This window comes from Apaloderma vittatum, unplaced genomic scaffold (assembly GCF_000703405.1).
Source record: "Apaloderma vittatum isolate BGI_N311 unplaced genomic scaffold, ASM70340v1 scaffold18924, whole genome shotgun sequence".
Classification (NCBI taxonomy): domain Eukaryota; kingdom Metazoa; phylum Chordata; class Aves; order Trogoniformes; family Trogonidae; genus Apaloderma; species Apaloderma vittatum.
Window position 1 is genome coordinate 66,922 of NW_009714686.1, and position 25,776 is coordinate 92,697.

General features: G+C 36.5%; 1 protein-coding gene across 1 annotated transcript in view; it reads left to right on the forward strand.

Moving 5' to 3' along the window:
* ROBO2 (roundabout, axon guidance receptor, homolog 2 (Drosophila)) overlaps positions 1 to 25,776 on the forward strand; it is a gene marked incomplete at its 3' end in the record, with an annotated part of 112,091 nt that overhangs the window by 48,401 nt on the left and 37,914 nt on the right. The window contains exons 7-12 of the mRNA XM_009868869.1: positions 3,826 to 3,950; positions 8,467 to 8,638; positions 14,842 to 15,047; positions 19,110 to 19,191; positions 19,833 to 19,998; positions 21,651 to 21,817. Coding sequence (XP_009867171.1) covers positions 3,826 to 3,950; positions 8,467 to 8,638; positions 14,842 to 15,047; positions 19,110 to 19,191; positions 19,833 to 19,998; positions 21,651 to 21,817 — 918 coding nt within the window. The remainder of the gene's footprint in view (positions 1 to 3,825; positions 3,951 to 8,466; positions 8,639 to 14,841; positions 15,048 to 19,109; positions 19,192 to 19,832; positions 19,999 to 21,650; positions 21,818 to 25,776) is intronic.

A 25,776-nucleotide genomic window follows, 5' to 3' on the forward strand; every position in this document is an offset into this window, starting at 1 on the left:
TGTTTCACCAAAGATGGGCTTTGGGCAAGTCGTGATCTCCGTTAACCTTTTTGCAAAATTGGAGTAATAATATTTATCTAACTTTATAAACAACACCTATATAGGAAGACAAAGAGCCCAAGTGCTTATTCTGTCAAAGAAGCCTTGCTATATCTGAGCAGAGTCACATTCCACTCTCTTTTTAAATAGCTATACTTGACCAAGAATTACTCCTGCAATTATTAACTATTACTTTCAGGTTTCAACTTACATTATTCAATTAGAAATTGATAGATAAAACTGATGTGATGAAAATGTTGCTTAAATGCTGTAAACAATTTTTATCAGAGGCTGTCTATAAACAGAACTATACCTGAATATGACAGCAAACTGGAAGAAAATGGAGGTTTCCTTCATTATAGAACCCCATCTTAGAATAAATTTAAAAAACACATCCAAAGTTTTTTGAAAGAACATTTTCTATAGTATTAAATAATTTGGCTCAGGGAATCAGCTTTGTGCTCTGATTAACATAGTGACCAATAAAAGTCACTTCCTTGTGAGGTCAAGAGATTACATTTACATAAAAGCCCTTACTCATTTATTTATTTTTAATAGTGAATTTCTAGTAATTAAGACTGCAGAGAAAAACTAGAAAAGACACCCTAGTATAAACTAGTAGCTATGAGGCTGTGGATCTTCTGTTTGACTATTATGGCACGTGCTAGAGAGAACTTCGTTGTGTGACAGTAAGAGAACAGAACAACAGAGTCAATACACATTGTTTAGATTATCTGGACTGAGTTACAGTCTTAATTCCCTCTTCTTTTCCCTGTCTCTTTTTTTTTTCCAATAGAAAGGATACTTTTTCTGCTTGTAGAAAAGTGTGAGATATTCAAAGTTAGGGGCAGGTCATAAACTAGAAACTAGGTAGAAACTAAGATATTTGTTTCTCCTTGTTCCTTTAAAACGACCAAATTACCTTAATTTGGTCCTTGGAAAGTTTGCTACAGCGAATTAAGTTTTGTTACATCAGTTCAGTGCTTTGAATTACTGACTTACAGTACAGCCTTGTGTATGTGAGAATGCTTCAGATGAACCCTTAAACATACCTCCCTTGCATTTATTCAGTTACACGATTTGAAAGGTTGGCTCATGGAAATGCTGTGCCCTTCTTCCTTCTGTTGAGCTGTCTCAGAGCACATACTCTCAGTGCATCAAGCATGCCTACAAAGGGATCTTAGATATCAATCACAGAATCATAGAATATTTGGGGTTGGAAGGGACCTCTAGAGATCATCTAGTCCAACTCCCCTGCCAGAGCAGGATCCCCTAGGGCAGGTCACACAGGAACGCATCCGGGTGGGTTTTGAAAGTCTCCAGAGAAGGAGACTCCACAACCTCTCTGGGCAGCCTGTGCCAGTGCTCCATTACTCTCACAGTAAAGAAATTTCTACTCATGATCATGCTTAGGTATGATCTATGGGATGGTCTCCTGACACCAGGTTTTTAACATCACGATAGAAAGATTATGGTCTTGAGGCCACCCGTAACACAGCATAGACACAAGACTCGTGCATAGTTTCTGTCAAATGCAGATATAACACCTGAAGAGGTTAGAGGTTTTCTCCTTTCTGCTCTGCCTAAGTTTGCTATTGATTCTGTATTAATATCCTGAGCAATGAACTATGGCTGAGCAGCACTGAACTAATTCAGTGACCTTTATTAAGTGGATGGTCAGAACTGTAGAGATGTTAATGTAAGGCATGCCTACAGGAATGGAGGTTTTTAATTCACAACTTAAAGGTCTTTCTCACTTTTCCTTCCCATATGTTTGAATGAACAAACACGTGCTGATTACTGCATTACCGTTTTCTGACACCTGTAGAAATTGCATACATATCTGCTAGGTAAAATAAGGTGAGAGAATAACAAATAACTTGCTGCAGCCCAGCGCTTTAGGAACAGTACAGGATGAGTTCAGATCCTAGAGAATGTGTAGCAACACCAATACACTTAGAGAAATCTCAAAACATACAGATATGAACAGGCAGCGGCAGGGCACTCAGCCCTTCCCCTTTGCCCTTTCAGAAGACAAACAGCCACTGAGGCCCAGGTAAAAGATGGATACTTCTCTCTAGAGAGACCAAAATCTCTGTTTAGGAGTGTAAGGTAGAAGGAAGACTCCTCGTGTTGTCCTCGCCCTCTGCCTTCTAAATTAATGGTGATTCATGTTTATTAAGTGCTTTACAGTTCTTGTTTTGAGAGTGCATTATACCAGCGCTATTCAACTGGTGCTCTTTAGACTCCTGCTGATCTGTAAAGCCTTGGGAAGTACCTCATGAGATAACTGCAAAGTGTATTTCAAAAAAATCCAATCTGCATACATTTCTGTGCAGTTAGCAGATTTGTGTCTGTGCTGTCAGCAGGTGTAATCGGAAGCTGGATCTTGATTGCTCTTCGTGCCTAATTAAATAGTTTGTAATTATAATGGTGAAAATATGGTTTTCTAAAACACTTAAATTCTGTTTACCTAAAAGCTTAGGGTTCTTTAACCATCCCTCTCCAGAAACACCAAATCAGTAGTGGAATAGAAGAAAATGAATGTGGGAGGGTTTTTCCCTGTTTTGCCTCCTTCTTTAGCTTGCCCAAAAGTTAGCTTGTCTTTTGATAAGAATGTGTGGAGATACTATGTGCATTATAAAGATATGACAAATAGCATAAATCCAGTTCCAGTGAATTCCAATGCTGAACCAAGACTGGAGTGTTTTTATGTCATGCACAGAAAAGTTATTTGCTTTATGACATCTTACTAAGCATAGTTGCTGATGTCAAGCTTTTTTCTCTCAAATTCTCCAGCACGGATTCTTCCCCACTTCTGTACAATAACACATTTTCTCACCCCTCTTCCCACCAAGCATCAACTCTCAGTTCTCTTCAGTACTTGCACACAATTCAAAGTCCATCACTCTTTTAAAAATTTTTCACTTCTGACTTTGCTTCCTAGACCCCTGTATCTGAACACTGTTCATGCCACCTACTTGAAATATAGACAGTCCTGGTTCTTTTGTGTTTTAATTCCACCTTCTCCTTTTTTCTTTTCTTTGTCTCCTCCTGATCTCCTGGAATACCTGTTCCTTCTTACTCACTGCTCACTGCTGCCCACTAACTCTTCAGCTCTTTTTTATTTCTTGTCTTAACACAAGCTGAAATCTGGACTTCCAAACTTGTGTTGTAGCAACCATCCTTTTTACAGCAAGTCCTCTTTCCCACTCCATTCTTGCCTACACTACCCCTAAGTGAAGTGAGGAAGCTCTTGAGCTTCTGTCCTTCTGCTGTCATCCAGACCTTCTTCTCATTTCTCAACCATTTCTAAAAGCCTAGAGAGGCAGACTGAAAATGGCAGTCTGTATATCCTAATTCATACCTTGCAATACATGATAGGTCCAGCACAACAACAATCTCTGTGAAGCATTGAAGGTGTGAAGCACAGAAGTGCTGGTACCTGCCCCCAAAAAAGGCAGAATACATTCAGAGGCATCATCATAAACTGCTCCTCCTTAGCATTTATTCTCATCAGAATTTACTCTAGCATGAATGGTTGTAATGTTTCTTTCCTTTTTTTTATTTTTAATAACTGGGGATGTCACACACTGATGTTGCTGCTCTTTTTGTTGCTGTTGTTTTTGTTTATATATTAGTTCTGTCTATACTAATTAATGTTTCTGGTGTTATGTCCTCTGGCATAAAACAAGTGTCCATGATGTTGTCTCTTTCCTTCAATATTCCTCGTATTCTATTTGCAAAATATCCTAAATTTAGACCATGTTTTTTCTTGCATTGTAGCTCCCCCACAGTTTGTAGTGAGACCACGAGACCAGATTGTAGCCCAGGGTCGAACAGTGACTTTTCCTTGTGAAACTAAAGGCAATCCCCAGCCAGCTGTTTTCTGGCAGAAAGAAGGAAGCCAGGTAAGTTAGAAGAACCCTGTAAGTCTTTCAATTCTTTCAAAATAGTTACACTGTTAAATTTTTAAGAAAATTGTTTTTATTGCCTTTCACAGATTCTTTGAATCTTTCATGGGAATTTGTATTTTAAATATTCTCTACTGATATTTTTGTTGCTGTTTTTTCCAAAATATTAGTATTACGAAGAACTCAAAGGACATTTCTGGAACTTGTGCTAGGGGCTGTGTAAACAATATATATCTTAAAAACTTTTGGTTCTGAAGCCCCCCAACAAACAGGTGGGTGAGACGAACATAGTAGATAAAAAAGGTATGACTCAATTTTTAACTAATCAGAGGCAGTAATTACAGTTCACAACCTGTCTAGACATGATCAAGTAGATATGTATCTAGCAAGCTGATTTGCATTGGCATATTCTCATAGTGCATACAGATACAGATTTCGAATGTGCAGATGCTTTCTTCAGTAAAATTTTCTCAGGAAATTTTCAAATTTAGTTTTGGAAATATGTCCCTGATCCTTGTCGTCATTTTTGGAAAGCAAGATTTCTGATGTAGCAATCAATGTTGCTGTCAACCAATATAGATTATATAGCTTAATATTTAAATGTCGTGCCATAACTTCTTTTTTACTGCTGTTGCTGTATTGGCATGATGTTACAGCAGAAGTCAGGCCTTCTCATTTTCAACATACAGTTCATGTTAGCATGTTAAATTTGAACACTGTAAACCATGTGCCATATTCTCTTTTGCACCTGAGAAAAGATTAAAAGGGGTAGATGGATGCCCAAGGACAGTGTTTTCTGCTGCTCTCTGATGAAAGCTTTTATGGCTACATCTGTCTATGTGTCTATACTATGTACCATTCTCCACTGGCTATTAGTCTTTTCAGAGCCCTGTATTATGTTTTCCCATGCATCGATATGTGAGTTAACTCAAGTATCCACACTGTGCTGTGCAGTGCAGATGTGCCTTTCATCAGGTCTGGAGGCATTGCATGTATAAGCCCAGTTAAAACAGCAGATAAGAACTGAACCGCAGGTGTACTGCTCTGCCCCACCTGCTTCTGCTTCACCTTCTCTTGAGGTCAGATAACTGGTCTGGAATGACAGGACCAAGGCTGACAGCATTTTGTGCTCAGTTGCATTTGTGCCTTTTAAAGACACAACGTGCTTGCTTTCCGAGTGTAAGCTTGTATGAGTATCATCTTAATCTTCAGTGTGTTTCTTTTAGTAAATTATCTGGAGAACTTTAGATCTAGCCTTCATGGATAACATCCTGGAAAAGCACAGTATCGTGAGACTCACTAAGGTGAAAATTGTTCCAAAGGGAAAGTGGAATAGAATATTGAAATTAAAGTAGGAAGTACTGATGTGCTAGCAAACATTTCAAAACCCTTCCTTGTAGAGCATTTAAATAACATGGTAATGTTTATGTAAAGTGAGCTTATAGTGTCACACTTGAATCTAATAAAGTGGACATCCATCATGCTGTAATAAAGAGAAGAGCTTCTAATTAAAGTAGGACATCATTTGCAGGATTAAAGTCATTTAGTGTAATTGAAAAGTGTTAATACTCTATTTTATCCTCTTCCATTGGTATCACTTCAAGGGTAAAAACATTTTAAGGTGAAAATGCATCTTGTGTCTTTAATTGAATGTTATTACCTACTGATTGTACCATGTTGAAGCTGTTTAATTACAAACCTGGAAAATTAATTACCATATTGAGAAACACATCCCTGAGGGTTAGAATGGTCTTTTTTTGGTGAATAAATGCAACATGAAAATTGATACCTGTGTGGCTTATAATCAAACCTTGAAACATAGCTCAATGTGATTCACTACACCCTCGTGCTAATCTTAATTGAGCATCAGTGAAGTAACATAGGTTAGTGTTGCTGTCTCAATATACAACTTGCCAGATTTTGCAGTGAGGTGCCATAGGTGAGTTTCCACAAGTGGTATATGATCGTACAAATCTGGAGGGCAGTATTTTGGCAAAATTACGTGACTTTTCACCTTTACAGGACTAGCTATAAGTTGTTGCATGGCTTTACTCGAGGAAAATGCTTACTTCTGCTTTTACTCGAGGAACTGTTTGCAGCATCACTGTTGGCGTTCAGAGTAATGTTATGTGGTCATGTTAGCCCACTCCAGTAATTATAGGGCATTTTTCATTGTGAATCCATTTCTCAGTCCTGTTTCTCAGCACAACCAGCTGGGAGGGAGGGGTGCTGTTCCATCCTAATTCATTTTTTGTGCCAGCTTGCGCATAAACAGCTGGTCCTTTGTACCTGGTAGCCTTTTTCCCAGAGCCTAACAGCTGCTCGCCAATGAAGTGCACCAGGGCAGGGCATGTGTAACCTTTAGACTCTCTGGATTAAATTCTTCCTTGAGATAAATTCAGTGGTATTATATCAGGGATGAGTCTGGTTGCCCTGTTTGCAACCAGCATGCCACCATTGTGTCCAGATGAGCAGCTCAACAGCTAATTAAAACCAGTGACATTGTAAAACACTTAAAAGGGGGTTGTACTGTAATTTAGGGCAAGTTATAATTCATAGTTACCTAGTATTTGAAGGGAGGAGTCGTGAGACTGATGAGCTCCTCCTGATGTGTGGAATATTCACTGGTACATGGTACTTCTCCAGAACACACAAGCCCATGCTGAAGATAAAAATAAGCGTAGCTTTGCTTGTCTAATGCAGTGTTAAAGAGGATTCTGGATCTTTTTCCTCTTAAGAATTAGGAGCTTGATTGTTACACTGTCTTTTACATTGTGTTTCCTTTTACGTTTTGCATAAAGAGCCATACATCAATCTCAGCCATATAAAAATTCTCAGCTTTCTCAAAAAATTTAGTGGAGTTTTTGTAATACTCTCATTCAGTAGGTACCTGTGCAAGGCAGAGGTTATTCTGAAAGTTTCAAGGCAATTCAGAAAACAGCAGTTTTTTGAGACCTACTTAGCCCTGTAGCCTGAAATTGTTTCTGAATTTTCACACTTTTTTCTCATTGGATCTGACATTTCTTGGTGTGTATTGATTTTTAAGGAAAAATTTGCTGTGAAAAAATTCTTGAATATTGATTGACATTGAAAGGAGATAAGGGGGAAGACTCACCCTAGGTGACAAGTAGCCTAGTAGGTTAACACAATTACAAGGATACTTGGAGTGTCGCATCTTATTTAAAGTGTGTCACTCCTTTCATTGCCAAAACCAGGGATATGGTCTAAGTTTCACTTCAAAGCAGAATCTTTTAAAATCCAAGTTTGTTGCTTGTCAGTTCCAAATAATTTCTCATAAACCATTAAGGTCTACTGTAGAAGACACAGGTCTATGGAAAATTCTTGTAGTACTCTGCTCTGTACATTTAGATTTTCTCCCATATAGATTTTTCCCCATTTAGATTTTCTCCCATTTAGATTTTTCCCATATAGACAAACTTCCTGATAGAAACAATTGTATTTTTCGTAGAGGTTTGAGCTGACATAAAAGCCAGAACCTATTTTCCTGGAGTTGGAGTTGTTTAATTATTGCTTAATGTGTTCCCCTCTCTGTCTCATTGGACAGTGCTGTTGACCTTTCTGTTCACTTTACCTCCCTTTTCCTTTTTGTTTTCTATTCACATGAGGAGTTGTGCTAGATGGTGTAACTTTTTCCTTGAAAACACAGCCCTCACCACTAAAACCATTTCAGTCCTTTTTGGTATTACTGATTCATTCAGTCCTTCATCATATGCAATGACTACTATATCCATTCCAGTTATTCTTATTGACGTCTCTCTTTTCTCCAAACCAGCGCAAAGGCAAAAAAATGATTGTATTTTGTCCTAACTGATGTTTTATCCTACATGAAATTATTTTTTCTTTCTGGTGATTTCCTCATTAGATTTATACTCTTTCTCTTCACCCTCAAGGCTCCATGTTGCTTTTCTCCTTTGGTGAATCTGTTTCAATTTCCTTTTACTTCTCCTTTAATCTATCATGCTCTGCCACCTTCTTCTACTTTATGACCTGTTGGTGTCTTCCTCCCGGCTTTCCTTATGTACCGCTCTTACTTCCTCCTTTGCCCAGAATGCATTCACAGCCAAACAATAGAGCTGTTCTCCCTTAAGTCTCCAGGATTCAGTTCTTTCAGCTAGTTTTCTAATGTTTACTGTAGCATTGTGTCCTCCTGCTTTGATAGCCAACTAAGTATATTATTGCAATTACATTCAGAATGAAGATGATTATGTCACAAATACAAATCACTCAAGTGTGATTGTTGGAAAATTTCTCCTTGCCTATACCCCCAGCAAGAATGTACCCCTGTGTGCTGTCAAAGGACTGTTTCTAATTTAAACTGCAAGTTGCCCAAGGCAGGGAAAACTAGCTCTATGTGTTTGTAAAGTCATAACCACACTTACTTCTTCTTCTGGTTTATATATAGTACTTTTAAGGGAAAATCATTGTCTCTCTAGTTGAGGGAAAAGTAGTGCTTTTGTCTTTTGAATTGATGTGAGACGAATTCTCTTTGCAGAATCTACTCTTCCCAAACCAGCCTCTCCAACCCAACAGCAGGTATTCAGTGTCACCGACTGGAGACCTCACTATTACCAACATTCAGCGGTCTGACGCAGGTTACTACATTTGTCAAGCACTGACGGTTGCTGGAAGCATTTTAGCAAAGGCTCAGCTGGAGGTTACTGATGGTGAGCTATAGAAATTCTTACTTTTCTTTTTCCTGTCAAAAGTATTTTAAAAGCAATGTAAATAAAGGCATATGAGATCACATAATTCATACAACTAAACAGATAATTCATACAACTAAACAGATGTGTTTCTACACAAAATACAGTGCAGTTCTCTACGGTATCAAAAAGGCATTGAAGTCTAGTTTGTCTTTTGCTTGCTTTCTGGAGGTTCTTTAAAAAAGCAAACAAGGGACAAGCCAGCATAGAATAAGGCTTGTGAGAAAGCAAGCTGCTTACTTCACTAGAGCTAAGACAGAATTGCAAAAAAAAAACCATTACAAAGAATGAATAGTTGTGATTGCGGCAGTGAATTCGGGTGCAGAAAAATGAGACTCAATTCCCACAGATCTTCAGTATTATCTTAGCAGCTAGTTTGGGGATGTGTCCTTAGCTTGATTAAATCAACACAGTTGCTTTGAAGTTACTGGAGTACTGTTGGTTTAGAGCGGCTACAAAATGTAGTCCTTTAGTCCCTTGGTGAATAAGACAAGTTAGATGTAAAAAGAGCCATGAAAATACATAGATATAGAAAAGTTTTCAGGAAGGAAAAAGTACTGCATGATCTATCTTGATGCTTTCCGTCTCAAAATTTGGGGTTAGAAATTTATCCTGCCTTCAAGTTTATCTTACTCCATCTGCACACGTGAATCCTTTTCATGTGTCAGGGATCCTGTTGATATCACTCTTCCATCCCATTGTGGATAGAATGCAGACTGCATGCTTTAAAACAAGAGGATTTCTCTTATACCAGGAGATTGTGACATTCCCCGGCATCACTATTCCTTATCTTAACTGACTCATTAAATATCGTCTGACAGACTTTGATGAATTTTTGCCATTAAAACTGTTGTTATATGCAGAGGTCTACTTTTACTGTTCCCTTAGAGACCTGCCTGCGCCATGAAAGTTTGAAAAAATGTCTAATTCTGAATAATCTGGCTTTTCAGAAGAGCATATTCATCACAAGTGACAGGTAGAGAGATTCAGGCTCATGTTATAGAGGTTTGAGCATTAATTTGATGCCTTTTCTTTGTTTTCCAAAAGTTGTCTATATTTTTATGACAAGGGGAGATAATTTCTGCCTTATCCTTGCATCTTTACAAGCACATTGCTTTTCTATAAAGTAGTTTCTGGAGACTGAAGACTATCCTTCCCTTTGCAATCTCTTTAAGTCCTTTCTCTCATGGTCTGCGACAAAATGATGCCTTTTCATTCAATTCAAATTTAAATGTAGATGAAAAGGTCATTTAAAATTAATGGAAAGGCAATATTTTTTAATATCTGTCCATAGCACTGCCCGAGTCAGTGCCGTGACTGTGATTGGAATAAATAGAACACACAAACATTAGCTAAGAGGACATTGAGCTGTTAATGGTTGCACCTGCTGGTGCTGCACAGATTTACTGCACCAGAGGCTGAGTGGATCAAATCAGGTTCAAGGATATTAGTGATGAGAAATTCTTCGTTTTGACAGACAAAGCCTGTGGTCCATCTTTATCTGTTTCTTGGCCACAGAGGGAGGGAGTGGAATTCTAATTGACCTCTTTGGAATTTTCATTAGTTTATTTAAGAAGTCAATGGAAAGCTCACAAAAGTGTCTCTGCTAAAATGCAAACTCACATACAGTTAATTCTAATTAAAGGCAGTGTGCATTCCACATTGCTGGAGAAATTAGCTGGTGTCTCTGCTGCTCAAGGAGTACAAGGCCTGCATTCTTCAAATGCTTTCCAGAACCCACTGTCAGCATGATCATTATAAAAATAATACAAGGTCGCTTTATAGAAATACCATTTCATCCTTGAGTCAAAGGGCAAGTGAAGTCAGAAGAAAAGTGCCAAAACACTATTGTGGAACTGAGACCATATCAATAAATCTGCCATTAGAACACAGGTATTTTTTAATTTCTTTCAGTTACGAAGTTGACCATAAATGTCTAAATAACCTGTTTTAGTTGATGCCGAGCTGAAATTATGGACGCTAATGATCTTTATTAGTAGGGAAGTCTGAGGTGATGTGTTTTAAAATGTAATAAAAGAGAAAAACTGCATATACTACTTATGTACTTAAGCATTAGTCTTCTAGTTTTTGGCTGGTGATTTCAGTTTTACTTCATAGCCCAGAATTTTTCTGTTTGGTTAATGATTTAATAATAGTGGCGAGACATCTTTTTCATTTTGAACACATTTTTGTTTGATCCAGAGTAATTTAGATCCAATTGAAGTTCCAATACAGAATGAAAACATATGTCATGTGCAGAAAAACAAGTGCTTAATTACACCATATATAGCAGTCTTTCAGTTGTTACATTTTTGCACTTATAAGTCTTTACTGGAAATATTTTTAACTCAAGTGTTCACATGAGAAGAGATTACTAGCTGTGATGAAATGTGCTGAGTTGAGTGATAATTTTACTGATTATAGACTATGTTAAGAGTCTTCAGTGTATTTGAAATTCAAATCTTGTATTTTCTTGAAAGGCTATCATAAAATCCACTGTATAACGCACATCTGGAAAAGCAAAATCATTATTAAAATTGAGACAATCTTAGCAATCCTTTCAAACTCCAGAAGTGCATATGCAGCTCACAATGACAGATCATGCAAATAAGGCAAATGCTTCCATCTAACTATATCTGTGCTCCAGATAAAAAGAATAGTTTACAAGTAGTGATTTATTCCGTAAATTTATCTATCATTCACAGAATAGTTTGGAGAAGTTCTCAATTTCTCCTTATCTAGTCATTATTAATATTTATATAATATAAAATTTATCACTGCATGCTCAACTGTAGGATCAGCCTGTTTTGCCCAGTTACCTGGCAGTTGCTGTTTAGGGCAAGTGTTGGGATGAAGGAGCAAGCCCACTGTGGATTTTCCTGGCAACATAAGAATGAACTGTTTGGGGAGATTAATTTAATTAAAAAGATCGTGTTTCTGGTAAGCAAAAGGTTAGACCTTAGGATAATTCAGAACAGAATTAAAGGAAAAACAAAAAAGGGGGGGGGGTTGGCAGCATATCTCAACAGCTCCTTCACCACTGATTTGGAATAGGCAATTAAGGCATATTTCCCAAACTCCTCTGCAATTTTATTTTTTTTTACTCTAGGACTAGTGAATATTCTGGGATATGTCCCTCTCAGATCCTCCTTGAATAATTTAATATCACTCACAGTTTACTTGCCTACAAATCTGGCCACTATGATTTCTATCCCTCATCAAATGTGTATTACACAAGTGTATATTGCGCAAATGTATATTACTCCTGTGAAGCTCTTGCACAAAAAAGACAGAGGAAGAATTGATCTCTGCTTTTCCACCTCTCAGGGAACACTCTGCCCTATCGTAATAGTGTTCATCATGAGAATTTCCTTACTTTTGTCTAATTTTTACCATTAATTCACCAGGAAGACTTCTGAAATGTTGGTTGTGGAAGTGCCAAAATGAAGAACTCATTTTGTCATTCTTATTTTAATTTCCTGTTGTAGTTTCACCAAATTCCACTCAAATGTAAATATTATTTTAGTCAACCCAAATTACATTTGTAGTGAATAAACTGCTCATTAACAAATACAATTTGTTCTTTTCCAGTACTCTGCTTAAAATTTAAGCTGCATCTTATTACTAAAGGAATCTGATAGTTTTTCAGTTTCCAGAATATATAAATATGTCATTGCTGGCAAATATTTTCAAAACCACTTTTAAAAATTAAATCAATTCTGAAATCAACTTACCTTTTACTATGCAAATATGTTTTAGCCGCACAGCATGTTTTTATGGAATAGATATGAAAGCTTCCTGCTAGAAAAACAGTGCTAAACTTAAATAAAAAAAATAAAATGCTGTAAAAGAACCTAACAAAATGCCCAGCCTTTTTAGGGATATTTTTCATTACATCTCTGTTTTTCAGAATACTTAGGATCTATCTTTTTAAACCTCTATCTGAGTTTTGGATCCTTAATAACAAGGAGGCCTACGTAGTAGGAATACAAGCACATAAACACGTTTGAGAGAAGATTTACAAGTCAGAGTTGTGAAGACAATACAGTCATTCACAGATCAGTGGAAACCCTAAGTGTTCATTTAACCTTTAGCCTTAGTGTCATGGAAACCTGTAGTGGTCTTTCACCCATAACACCCTTGAAAATGAAGATTCCTTCTGGCCAGGAGACTTTCAATTACACTATTGATCAGAGCTATTTAAAGGATTATGAGCTCCTCATTTGGGCTGTAAAAAAACTAATTGCATGCCAAAGAACAATATCTCTAATGCAGTAGAGTTTGAAAATACCTACATTGCTACGCATATGAATGGCAATTAGGCACAGCAAATAACTACAGTGGAAGAGTTAGCAATTTAAGTAATTCTTTTTCCTTAATTTATAGCTACCTAGAAAACTGAGATTTGCTGTTTTACACTGAATCTAAAGGAAAACTTAAACAGATAGGTTTTTGTTTGAATTTACTCACGCTGCATGACAGTACCTATGGGCTGAGATCAATCTTTGTTTCACCAAATGACTGAACTGTTTAGTCATAAGGAACTTTCCACAAGATTAAAAAATTCATATCAAGGTGAAAATACATTTTCTCTTTTCTTGTAGTATAGTGTCATCTGTCCTGTCTCTGAGTTCAGTGAGTGATATTTCAGAATTTACAAAATAGCTTTCACCTTCTGGTGATAATAAATAATCTGTATTGGCTTCCTGTTTTCAGTGTCTGTTTCAGTAAATGTGATAAACTCACACTGCAGGTGCTACTAATACTAATGATTCTATCTTTTGTGCATTTCGTTTACAAAAGAAGGTAGTTAGTATTTTTGCAAGATTGCAATTTCAGAAGCAATTATTTTAGGTACAAAATGTACCAGTAACATCTCCCTAATATTTTTATTTATTAAATAGTGTAATGAAAGCACTTTGAATCTATCAAAGGTTCCAGAGGTTTGCATCTCAAAGAGCTCAAACACAACAGAAACCGTTTTGCTTCACAATAATTTATTTTCGCTTTATTGTTAGAGTCAGGTGTTGTGTACGTTCTGTAATGAACCAGATTCTCTACTAGGATAAATTATTCAAATTCAGTTGACATCAGTGGAGGCAGGCTAATATACACCAGTTTAGGAGCTGATCCTACCTGTTACAGTATTTAATATCAATCATGTTCAGTCTTTCAAAGATGTGAAACAACAGCAGTATGGCAGCTGAATATATAAATACGAATGAATTCTCAATTCTGTAATACTGATTTTATGGAATCATAGACTTGATTTTATTCGAGTATTTCACACTCATTTTGTATAAACACATTCTTTAGGAACAAAGAGTTATATTTTGCTGCTTAACAGATGGCTCAGAGAATAGGTTCAACAGCAGAATTATTTGTGAAAAATTGGTCTTTCAAGAAAAGAGAGCATGAGCATTTTACCTCATCTTTAAGATATCCCACTGGTCATGGAATAAGATTTATATGCAGTCATGCACTTGCTCAGTGGTTACAGAGTCCTCTAAGCAGTATTTCAAGCATGCAAATGTAAATTACTAGAGGAAAAAAATAAGAGAGTTCATGGCTTTAGAAGGCAACTAAATGGTTTGATAAGTAAGCTGTTAAATAGCTTGACTGAGTTTAAACTTTTCTCCACTGGAAGGAATGGTACAGTCATTTAGATCACTCAGATTAAGAAACTGGTTTGTATTATTATTAGGTATTTTTGCTGATGAAAACTTGCAAGCTGGGCATGAATGGGAGTATGTTTGGTACGTTACACTAGAATGACCATGTTGTTTAATTTGAACTTTAACAGATTTTCTCTTTTAGACCCTAAATCACGTAAGCAGTTAAGGACATTTCCATGTAACATTAAACATGCTTTAAGTGCTTTCCTAAATTGGAAAAAATAAGATAGGTACCTCAGTTCTTTATCAATCAAGGTCTTAATTTTAAACCTATTTTGATCAAATGAGTTTGATGATCTTTGCTAGCAGAATTTATGTATCTAAGTCTTACTTCAGTAGTGAAATAAAATTCTTCCAAAAATAATGATTTTAACCTTTTAGAGGCCAACTTAAACCAGTCTGTCCAAATTGTACTGTGTCAAGGAAAAGGGCTAACTGCAGCAGAGGGACGTTAAAGATGTGGATGCCAATGCCTGTGTCACTGTTTAGTCTTGACAGATCGGCCTCCACCCATCATCCTCCAGGGGCCAGTCAATCAGACACTGGCAGTGGATGGGACAGCCTTGCTGAAGTGCAAGGCAACCGGCGACCCCCTTCCTGTCATCAGCTGGTTAAAAGAAGGATTCACCTTCCTGGGCAGAGACTCTCGAACATCCATACAGGATCAGGGGACACTTCAGATTAAAACTCTTCGGGTGAGTAGTGACAACAAAACAAGTGCTACAAGTGGTACATAGTTAGTCCTGAGCTGTTGGTGTGTGCCTCAAATAGGTCCGCTGTCTTGCTCTCTGTTGTCTTCAAAATTAACTTAATTATCTGTTTTACTGGGAAATTCTCATCAAGTCCACATGCTATTTCATTCTTCAACATTGTGTAGGGGATAGGGGAAGGGAGGGCAGGGAGAAGAGCCACACTAGTATCAGGTAGTTCTATTAGAATTCCCTAAAAATAGAATTGATATTTAAAATCTTGCATATGTTGCAATAAAACAAGAGTTGGGGAATGCCAGACATGTATCCTTTTAGTTGGTCTTACCATGAAGTCATTGGCCTTTTGTCTCTGTTAAAACTTAGAACAGTTCATTTTTAATGCCTGATCATAATTTTCCAAGGAGTTATTGTGCTAGCAAGTGATTCTGGAGTTTGTCAGGGTTTGGCCATGCACTTTCTCCGTCAATGAGTCTTGGCAGTCTTGAGCTGGCTCATTTATTCCAATGTTACGCTTGCTGGAGATGTTCTATCAGACTGCAGATGGGAGACGACAACTAATGCTGTAACATACATAGTCCTATGCAGAAGGATTTCTATTCCAAATGAAATACTTACATTTTGATACATGAGATGATATTATATCTTAAAAGTACAAAGAAATTTAAAATATTCCAAATAGCAAAATGACAGATCTTGTTGATAAACATTGCATCCCTAATCTTTGTTTGGGCTTCTATTCTTTCCCTGTTCAAAGTTAAAAATACATTTTTGTTTCTGTGTGTGTGGAAAAGCATGTAGATGGAAAAATAATAAGGTAAATATAATTATATGTCAAGAAGTGAAAGACAATTTCAGAAACCATTTAATTTCATCAGCAGTAATTTCTGCACTTAGCTTTGCTATCCAAAAAAAGTCAATAAATGTCACTATCAAGGACAAGACATAAAGAGCAGTTTTTTCTGATACCAACTCGTCAGTGATCATAGATGAATTGTTAACTTCCTTGGAACAAAATGGAATTTATTAAAAAATTTATGCTAGCTTTCCTTGAGTAAACAATTTATCCTTCCTCCCTAGGCTGAAGGCAGGTTTAGGCCATGAAGGTTAATGCGTTTTTCCTGTAGAGCTGGATTAAAGAGTGCGCTTGAATAGTCAAGATTCCCCGGTAGTGTTAGAAAGCAGCAATTAAAGGTGGAAGCTTAGTGATTTCAAACAAACTTTCAGGCATCGATGATGGCTTCTGTGGAGTGTCCATGAGGCAGAAGCTCATGGGATACCTGTCTGCGTGCAGCTATGCAAACAGTGAAATTGGTTCTGAATCATGCCAGCGCATTAATCTCGCTGTTAGAGACACAAGATCTGTCAACGAAAGGGAAAAACATTGCTTGCAAGGGAAGAAGAAAATGGTATTAGTAGTGAGTGTGGTTTAGAAAGACATGGAGCTTTTATTGATCCTTAAGTGGCTCATTCGCTAGTAACCAATTTTTCTTAAAGGCCCAGAAAGACATTTTTTATGAACGCCTTAATTGCAGTAATGTGCACTGTTTGACTCAGACTGGAGAACAAAAAACACACACAGCCATAAACCCCAGATTTCTCCTCTGCTTTGCAATTGTTATGAATTAAATATGGATTTAAATCTGGAATGTTTAACTTTTCTCTCAGGACTACCTGAGCAAAGATTAGGAACACTTCCTAAGCAAAACGTCACCTCGAAATATGTCTAAGTACCTTTGTATACCCGAGTTTGAAACAATTTAGTATTTATCACTCACATATCCTCAGCCTTCTCCTCTCCTCACAAATAATAATCACCGTTGCAATCATAAAAGATTTCAAGATATGGGTAAAGACGAGCCACTACTGTTTAAACTGTTGAGACCGTCTTCTTATGTAACTCTCTTTCTGTGTATAAAACAAATTATTCAGGAGTCTGCAACAGTCACAGTGAACCATGGGCCACAGTCACAAACATGAACCTGAAGATTTTTCTCATGAGCCAATCTTTCCAGTTGCTTTGAGGAAGAAAACTAAAAGCTCGCATACGTCACTCAGTACCCTCTCAGGTCAACACTAACAGAAAACTCCATTGTGCTCCATAGAAATGTACCACACAAGATTAGACACCTGTATTAACTAAAGAATTAACTGTGTATTTTACTGGATAGCAAAGATTTTCCATTCACCTCCACTGTTGTTTTTTTCTGTAGCACAAAAATAGTATAAATAATTGAATTATCAATACACTATATCTGTATCTAATCAATCCACATTCTGGAAGTTAGATAATTCACCATAACTTGCAAGAGACAGCATATCTCCAGCTTGCTTTGTGTGTTGAGTTTGCCTTCTGAAAGTTACTCTATTGTGTATACCACATGCTTCATTGAGTATACCATACAACATCTGTCACGGTAGTACACAAATGAAGTTGAGAACCATAGCCTTGAGAAATAGTCGCTATTATCACATAATGAAGACATATATTTAATAAAAACTCAGAAGAAGCAAAATAAAACATTACTTCAGAATGCTATAAGGCTCTTCTGGAAATTCTGTCTCCTTTCACTAGTCTTTCTCATTTCATTAGCAATACCGCTATATTTTGAGTTTCTGAGCCATTGTCAGAGGAGTTTAATTATTGCTTGTATTCATGGGAAAAATATATCCTAAAGTGCAAGTTATGGTCATTCAGACAACTGAACTGGTATTAATCAGTTGCTTCCTGCCCTTAAGAATGGTACACTGCAGTTTCAGTGTATCTGAATAAAACACCAACAAAGTTGAAACATGAAAAAGTTAAAAATCAATTAAATTATATGTAAACAAGTAATCTAAAGAGCATCTCACTTATTTGCCTTGACATTGGTTTTAAGGAGTGAGGTATAAGCATTTGCTATAGTGCCAATGTGCATTTAGCAGAAAACCCGTTACAACCTTAAAGTCCCGTAAGGCTTCTTGGATGCAGTCCTGCTTCCGTCAAGTCATCTGATGGGGAATATAATTATTCTTCTTTATCACTAGAGTCAGCACTCTCCCTCTTATGCCTCTATCTCCATATTACCATGCTTTATACATCATGCAGAAAACCTGTTACAACCTTAAAGTCTTGGATGCAGTCCTGCTTCCGTCAAGTCATCTGATGGGGAATATAATTATTCTTCTTTATCACTAGAGTCAGCACTCTCCCTCTTATGCCTCTATCTCCATATTACCATGCTTTATACATCATGGTGGGAGGGCTCCTCTGTCTCTATAGTCTTCAGTAGTTCCTCTCTCAGAAATCTCTACTTTAAATTTAAGTAGGGAATTGCAAAACACTTGGCAACTTTTCCAGTAGAACAATTTATACAGCAATGAGATTAATATTGACTATATAATTCAAACCGGTTTCCCCAAATAAATTTGAAGTATATGAACTGACAAGGGAATGAGAATATTTTTATACAAATTATTTTTTTTCTGCTACCAAAATGCCTTGCAAACCTGAAATAAAATCCTATGTGAAACAGAAGAAAAGTCTGTGTAGAGAGAACCACTGTTAAGTGTCAGCGACCATATTTGTATGTGTGGTGGCCTATGTAGACATGACTTCATCTGTCGTAAGAGTATAAGATGAGGTAGCAGCATTCTTGGCACTGAAAACCGTACCTCTGGGTCATCATGGGATACTGAATAGCGACATTTTATCCTCTAAGAAGTTAATTGTTATATTGTTGCCTGTTTTCACCTGCATTTGTCATAAACAATATGAAGATTAGCATTGTCTAAAACATCCATTCTGTAGCACTCACATGCTGTACTTGTCCCATTAATGATACAAAAATCAGAATTACGAAAGTATTAGAGAAAAGTAATCTTATTACAGTTCTCTAAAAGTAAGCCACCATTAAATGATTGTTTGAAAACGTCTGGTGCCCTCTAGTCTGCTGTAAAATGTAGGCTAAGTCCTTCTTCCCACAAAAAAACTAGAAAAATTCAGAGTAAACTCAATCAGCTGATTCTAAAAGGTTGTTAAAACTGCTTTTAACTGTTTTTTATGTCTAGCTGTCCGATACTGGGACTTACACTTGTGTTGCTACAAGTTCCAGTGGGGAGACATCTTGGAGTGCTGTGCTGGAGGTGACAGGTAAGCAATGTCCAGAGGCTGTTCTTCAGTTGACATAAAATGAAAGTATAGACCATATTAGAGCACTTTGAATCAAATAATTCATTCTAGAAATTCTGGGATTGAGATGGAGAAATTTTAGGTGGGAATATCTTTAAATGCCCATTGATCCTGTAACAATTTGCATTTGTGTCCAGTGGCAGTGGTATGCTGTAACTCTCCAGGACAGGAGTATCAATAAAATGTGGATTTGTCCAGAAAACTGTTATGCCTTCACAGAGGCCTACTGAAGTCCAGTGTGCTCTCTGTGAGTACTGGAGTTGATCTGAACATAGGAACTTTCTCAGCCTTTTAGTAACTGAGGATTTTGGTATTTTGTGTAAATTTTAGCAAAGTTCTCTCTTTTCTCTTTTTTGATATATTTATGTATAACCTTTTGTGTTTTTTAAGGTTTTTTCTTTCAGTCTGTACCTAAAGAATGATAGATCTTCATCCAAAAAGATATGTGGTAATGCAATTGTTGACTTAGTTCTTTACAGATTAAGAACAATGGCTGTGCTCATTCTGCAGATTCTTCACATCTTTTCCTTTTAATCCTCTACTTCTATCAAATTTATACAATCAGGCATAAAAAGTAATTGTTTTCCATTTGCCCCTCACAGAATCTGGTGGAGCAACAGTCAGTAAAAATTATGATATAAATGACCTCCCTGGGCCACCATCCAAACCTCAGGTCACTGATGTTACTAAGAACAGTGTCACCCTGTCCTGGCAACCAGGGACCCCTGGAAGCCTACCAGCTAGTGCGTATATCATTGAGGCTTTTAGGTATGTGAATTATTCCACTTTCTATTTTTGCTTAAACCCTAGTACCAGCTGTTCTCCTGGTATTGTGGTGTTCTTTTGGACTCTACACATGTCTTCAGAAGTTCATTAAAAGACTCAACTCCTATGTCAGGCATTGATTCTTATTTTTTAAATAACTGTTTTTAATTTATCACTTTTTTCTAAGTGATTGATTAGAGGATCATCTAACTACTTCTTCAGGTCAACTGGAATTTAACAGGACATTACATTCATTATTTGTTACTTTTCTCTTAGCATTGATGTTCAGTAAATCTCCTGTGGGAATGCTGCATTTGGGCGAGTCTTATTTTGTCTATCGTATTGCAAATAATCTGAAAATAAATGGATAATCCTGAAGCCTGTCTTAATACTTTAATTCCTGTTCTTGTTAAAGCAGCACCTATTAAAAGTCAAGGCACTTTAAATTTCTATTTTTTACTGGTTCAGATAGATTAAAACATTCATCTGAAAAGGCTGGTGTTGATAATTTAGGATTTCATCCTTCGGCCTGAGGCTGAAGAGAATCCAGCTGCTCCCTTCCACACAGCAGCAATTAATACATGATACAAAAGAACTCCCGGCCTCCAGTTCAGCAATTTTGTTTAAGAGTGAGCCATACCTCTCACATGTATTGGCAATGCATACTTCAGCTTAAACATGTGCACATTCTTAAAGCAAATGACGAATAGTTTAGTTCATATTTTAATTAAAATTTGTGCAATAATTTGCCAAAATCATATGATCATACAAATTTAAGAAGTTATAGCAGTAATGTTTCATCCTACTATGTTGATATGAAACAAACATGGCTGTATGTGCAGATTGTTGATTTTGTTTTGGACCTTATCCTTTATGCATTACATGAATGAAACAATAGAAATAACATGAAACGTGGCTTTCCATTTTCTTTTTCCTTTTAATATATTTAAAGAATTTTTATATCAAAGCTGCATAACGAAACACAATAAAATAAAATTTTCTCTTTAAACTTTTGTGATATATCACCCTAGATAATCTTTAATGGCATCGCATCAATAGCTTTATCGAAAGCCATGTTTTTCTTTAAAAGCTCTTTTAAAAATCACATTCGAAATTTCTTCATACAGTGGATTGCAATCTAATTAGAATAATATCCAATGGAAAATATGGTGACAGAAGAAAAATTCATGTTCTTTCCTTCATTTGCAAGCATGTTTTGGGGAGATTTTTTTTGTAATTTAGAGAATGAATTTAGTTCAAGGAGAATGGTTTTCTTCCAATGACAATTTATTGACATAATTTACCTACTAGTATAGAAAATTAATCTTTTAACAGGATTTTCCTTTCAACAGAATTTTCCTTTCTAACATTGGCCTATTTGTCATTCAAATTTACTATGCAGCTTTCCACACTTTCCCTTTGCAGGTATTTATTTTAGAAAGATAACAAAAGATTTTGCTTCTGTTGAAAGGAGAAATATTTTTGATAGCGCTGTTATTTTTTTATCCCATATTGATGAGTTAAATGAAACAAATGTGTTTTTATTCTTAAATAAATCTTTTACTACTTTTCCCTATACTTAAACTTGGTGTAGAGTTACTTCTTTATTTTTCTCTGGCATTAGTCTATAATCTTCAACTTTCTTCTCATTGTAGTCAATCTGTGAGCAACAGTTGGCAAACGGTGGCCAACCATGTGAAGACCACTCTTTACACTGTCAGAGGACTGCGCCCCAATACAATCTACCTGTTTATGGTCAGAGCTATCAACTCACAGGGTCTGAGTGATCCCAGTCCTGTGTCAGATCCTGTCCGAACACAAGGTAAGAATAATTATTAAGGCTTACATGGTTGAGCTAAAATAGAAAAAAGGAACTGAGAGCTGACCAATACGTCAGTCTGGCCATTTGGTACTAAAACTTTGTCTGAAGGAATCGTGAATCGAGCTTAACCAATAATGATAAAAGTTAGTCCAATGTTTGCTCTATCTGTCTGGAGCTTAGGAGAGGTAGGACAGCTCTTTAATCCTTTGTGCATCGTAGACCTTGTGGTTTGCAGTTCACTTAGATTTGGTGCGTTCATAAATCTGGTGCAATATTGAGGCAGGGGATTCATGCAAATTAAGGCATCTGTATGTAAGAATATTTTGAAGTTATAGTGAGAGAAGTACGGGTCTTCTACTTACAGAAATTTTGGAATTCTTTGTGTTAATCCACTGCATAAACCAAGAGAGAAGACTGAAGTGAAATCCCTCATTTACAAGGTGGTGATGTAGTTGAGAGCTGTGATCCTCCATTGGTATTGAATTGACTATTGAATTCTGTCCGCATTACATCAATCTCTTCTTGCATATTGAAACAAATTTCTCTTCATAGCATGGGGTTTTTGTCTTTGACAACACATCACTTCAATACTTCATTCAAGAGTGTAGTTCTGTGTTAAACAGGTTGGAATACAGGAATTAGGTTTTTTGGAATCATAGTTTTTTGGAGTCCAAAGTAATTGTTTCTCTCACAGCTAATGTAGACTGAGATCCTCTGTCTCTGTTTATGGCATCCTGTATCAGCCTCCAGCATGTGACAGTGGTTTGGGTCCTTTGCTGGTCCTAGGTGGAGAGGGAGAAACGGGAGCAGAGTTGTATTTCTTTATCATGTAGCCATCACACCCAACCTCTCCTATCCCAGTCTATTCCTCGATAAATCACAGAATATGTCTTTAATAATTTTCCCCTCAAAACAGTAATAATTTCTGTAAAAGGAGAAGCAGGGCTGCATTCCAAAAAGCTGGAGTGAGTTGGGCAGGGATTTCATGGCTTGGCTATGCACAGAATATCAGAAGTTTTCTTCTCTTCCTTACTCTCCCATTATTATAGGGTGACTCATGCTTTCATTGCACCAGCCTTTTAGTCTGAATAACTTATCACTTAGTTAAAAAAACAACTTTGTTTGGCATTTAAGTGTCAAGTATAGACTTTTTATCTGACATACTGACAAGCAATTTGATTTCAGTGAAAACATGTCTTTTAATTAGCTACAGCATGTGTTGCAGCTTACATTTCCAGAAGCTGTTTAGCAGTCAAGCACCCGGAGACATGTACAGGATTTATAGCTCCTTTGCAAGCCTGCAGTTTAATAGAATTAAATCATAAAATCAATTGAAAATTAACATAATGTTTTGATGTGATTTCTAATTATGCCTGAATTCGATTCAGGCTCACAGAAGAAGCTGACACACAGTAGAAAGCCTATTCACAGTGGCCATAGAGAAAGAAAAAATCAGCCTTAACAGTACTAAATAATATTAATTTGCAACAGGTGTCTGTGGCAGCTTCAGTAGCTGAGCATTTAATTTCCTAGTATTAAGTATAGCAAATGCAAGTAATAGCTTTTTATGGATCTTTTCATCAGTGGACTACAAGTAGACAATCAGGCACTTCCAGAAGGTTTACCTTATATGGCTTACATCAAATAAGGACAGAGAAATCAGTAGTTACTCTAAGAACGTATTTGATTTCTTGTTTGGATTATGAACAGACCAGAACATATATTAAAAAACACTTTAAAGAAACTCTGTATAATCTTATCCCTGAAATTTAAATTACTAGCAACTAATAGTAAATTCACTGGAAGCTGTTGAAAGAGATATTAAAGTATGTAACCAATTTAATTTGAGAGACCTCTTAATTGTGATCAGAATATAGCTTCTTGAGCCAGTTTTGCTTGAATCATGATTTTATTACTTCAGTACTTGATGATACCCTTATAGACAGATAGCTTTTCCACCAAGTGCAAAAATTACAAGACATTACACTGTGACATCATATATGCATGTATTTCTAAGTGTATGTACCAGAAAACAGAATTCCACATGTACATCTTGATATCCATTTCTTACTCTTAGCCCATGTTATTCCCTTATTTGTGGATGTAAGTCTTATTAAAATGATGAAATGCAGTTCATACAAACGCACTGTGTAGAAATGTCTTTACTCCTGGGGGAGTATAGTTACTTTATTGGTTGTATATCTCAGGATAACTTAACCTAGGTGTAGGTATTTTGTACCAAGCATTATAGCTTTTTGTGGATAGCATCGTAAATTATCCTCTTGTAAACGAGTCTGAGTGGCTGTTTTATAGATTTATTTTATTATGGCTCCCTGTTTACTTGGTCACTTTGAGTAGGCTTTGCTAGACAGGCTCTTTCATTGGCATCCATGTTTGGATTATGTTCCCTTTGGAGATCCATGGAGCCATTTTCATTTGAATATCAGTAGAATCCTGTGGCGATATTGTTTATTGGTGCCTCAGAACCTATAACAATCCAGAATTATGAAGCTGGAGTATTGATGATCAAAACCTACTTTCTTTCAAAATCTGGAGGCACGTGATTCAAATCCAGTTTTTATATTTAAATGTTTCCTTGTTAAGAGCAATATCATTTCTCCTTAATAATATTTTGAATATAAAAAGAAATCACATGATATATACTCCCATATCTAAGATCATTACAGGGAGGAAAAAATCCTTTTATATATGTATTTTCTTCCAAGGACATGATGTTGATCCAAAAAGAGGGAAAATATCTTTGGCTAGTGAATCCTGCAGGAAAACCAAACAGAATTCACAGATGTCTATATAGACATTATCACAATGTATCAGAATATGATCTGCACAATATATTAGACTGTGATGTGCGCTTGTCTTTCAAATCCCCACTTCTGGAATAATTGCAAGCAAATTCCAGCAGAAATAACAAATATGTGTATTTCTAACTGGCATTATGCAATCCACATAGACAACTGACATAGGTAAGGGCATCCATAACTGTTGACCAAGAACAGCATTGCAAGATCCCTACAGGATCCATTAAAGGGCACTGGCTCCTAGAAAGTACCTTGATTTGTGTCTAAATTGGAGGGAAGGAACGTGCTGTGGTGATAAATTAGCTAGGAGATAGGTGTAAATGTACATTGTCATTTTGGTGCAATGTTACAGAACATTGTGATTTCTAGGAACTATCACTAAGAAGACACATTACGTATCTTCTCCATTGTCTGATGCATATTTGTATTTGCAGTTCTGTTTAGCAAAGGTAATACAATTTCATTAAGTTTAACACAATGGCCTAACCCAAATGTGGTCCCAGAAGACTAGGTACTAGGGCCACAGATGGTGCTGGAGATGGGGTCACAATTTTCCATAGATGTATGTTAAGTGACCTAATTCCTTCAGACGTTGACTAGAAGAAATAATTTCTCCCCCCACTTTGAAGGAATCTTTGATGTAATCTTGAAGAGGAAATATATGTGGTAGAGTATTTTTGTTGGCCTTTTATTAGGTCAGAAACAGTTTGACTTCATATAATTGAATCCTTTTTTTCATATTTACACTAGATTTCATTATCTATGTCTGTAAAGGGAAAATTTGCTTTGCAGAAGAAAATGCTACTTTTAGTGTTTGGTTTCTTGCGTGCATGGTATGTGAGATGGGGAAGCTTAGTGAAAGTTTGGAAACATATAATGACTTAATGTCATATATAATTTAAGAAAATTTTTAAAAAAACCCAACTTCATTTTCTTCAGTTCTACTAAACAGTTTGGTTCCAGACATGAGGACAACATTATTATTGTCTGAGTATTTTAGAACCAGTGATTATCGCATCTCTATCATCACGTAACCAGGTCTGAGAAAACTTTACCATTGAATTTGAGTACTTGTTTAAATTTCTTTATACATCATTATTTCCTAAGCAGCTAAAGGTGAAGAGTTTATTTGCATTACTT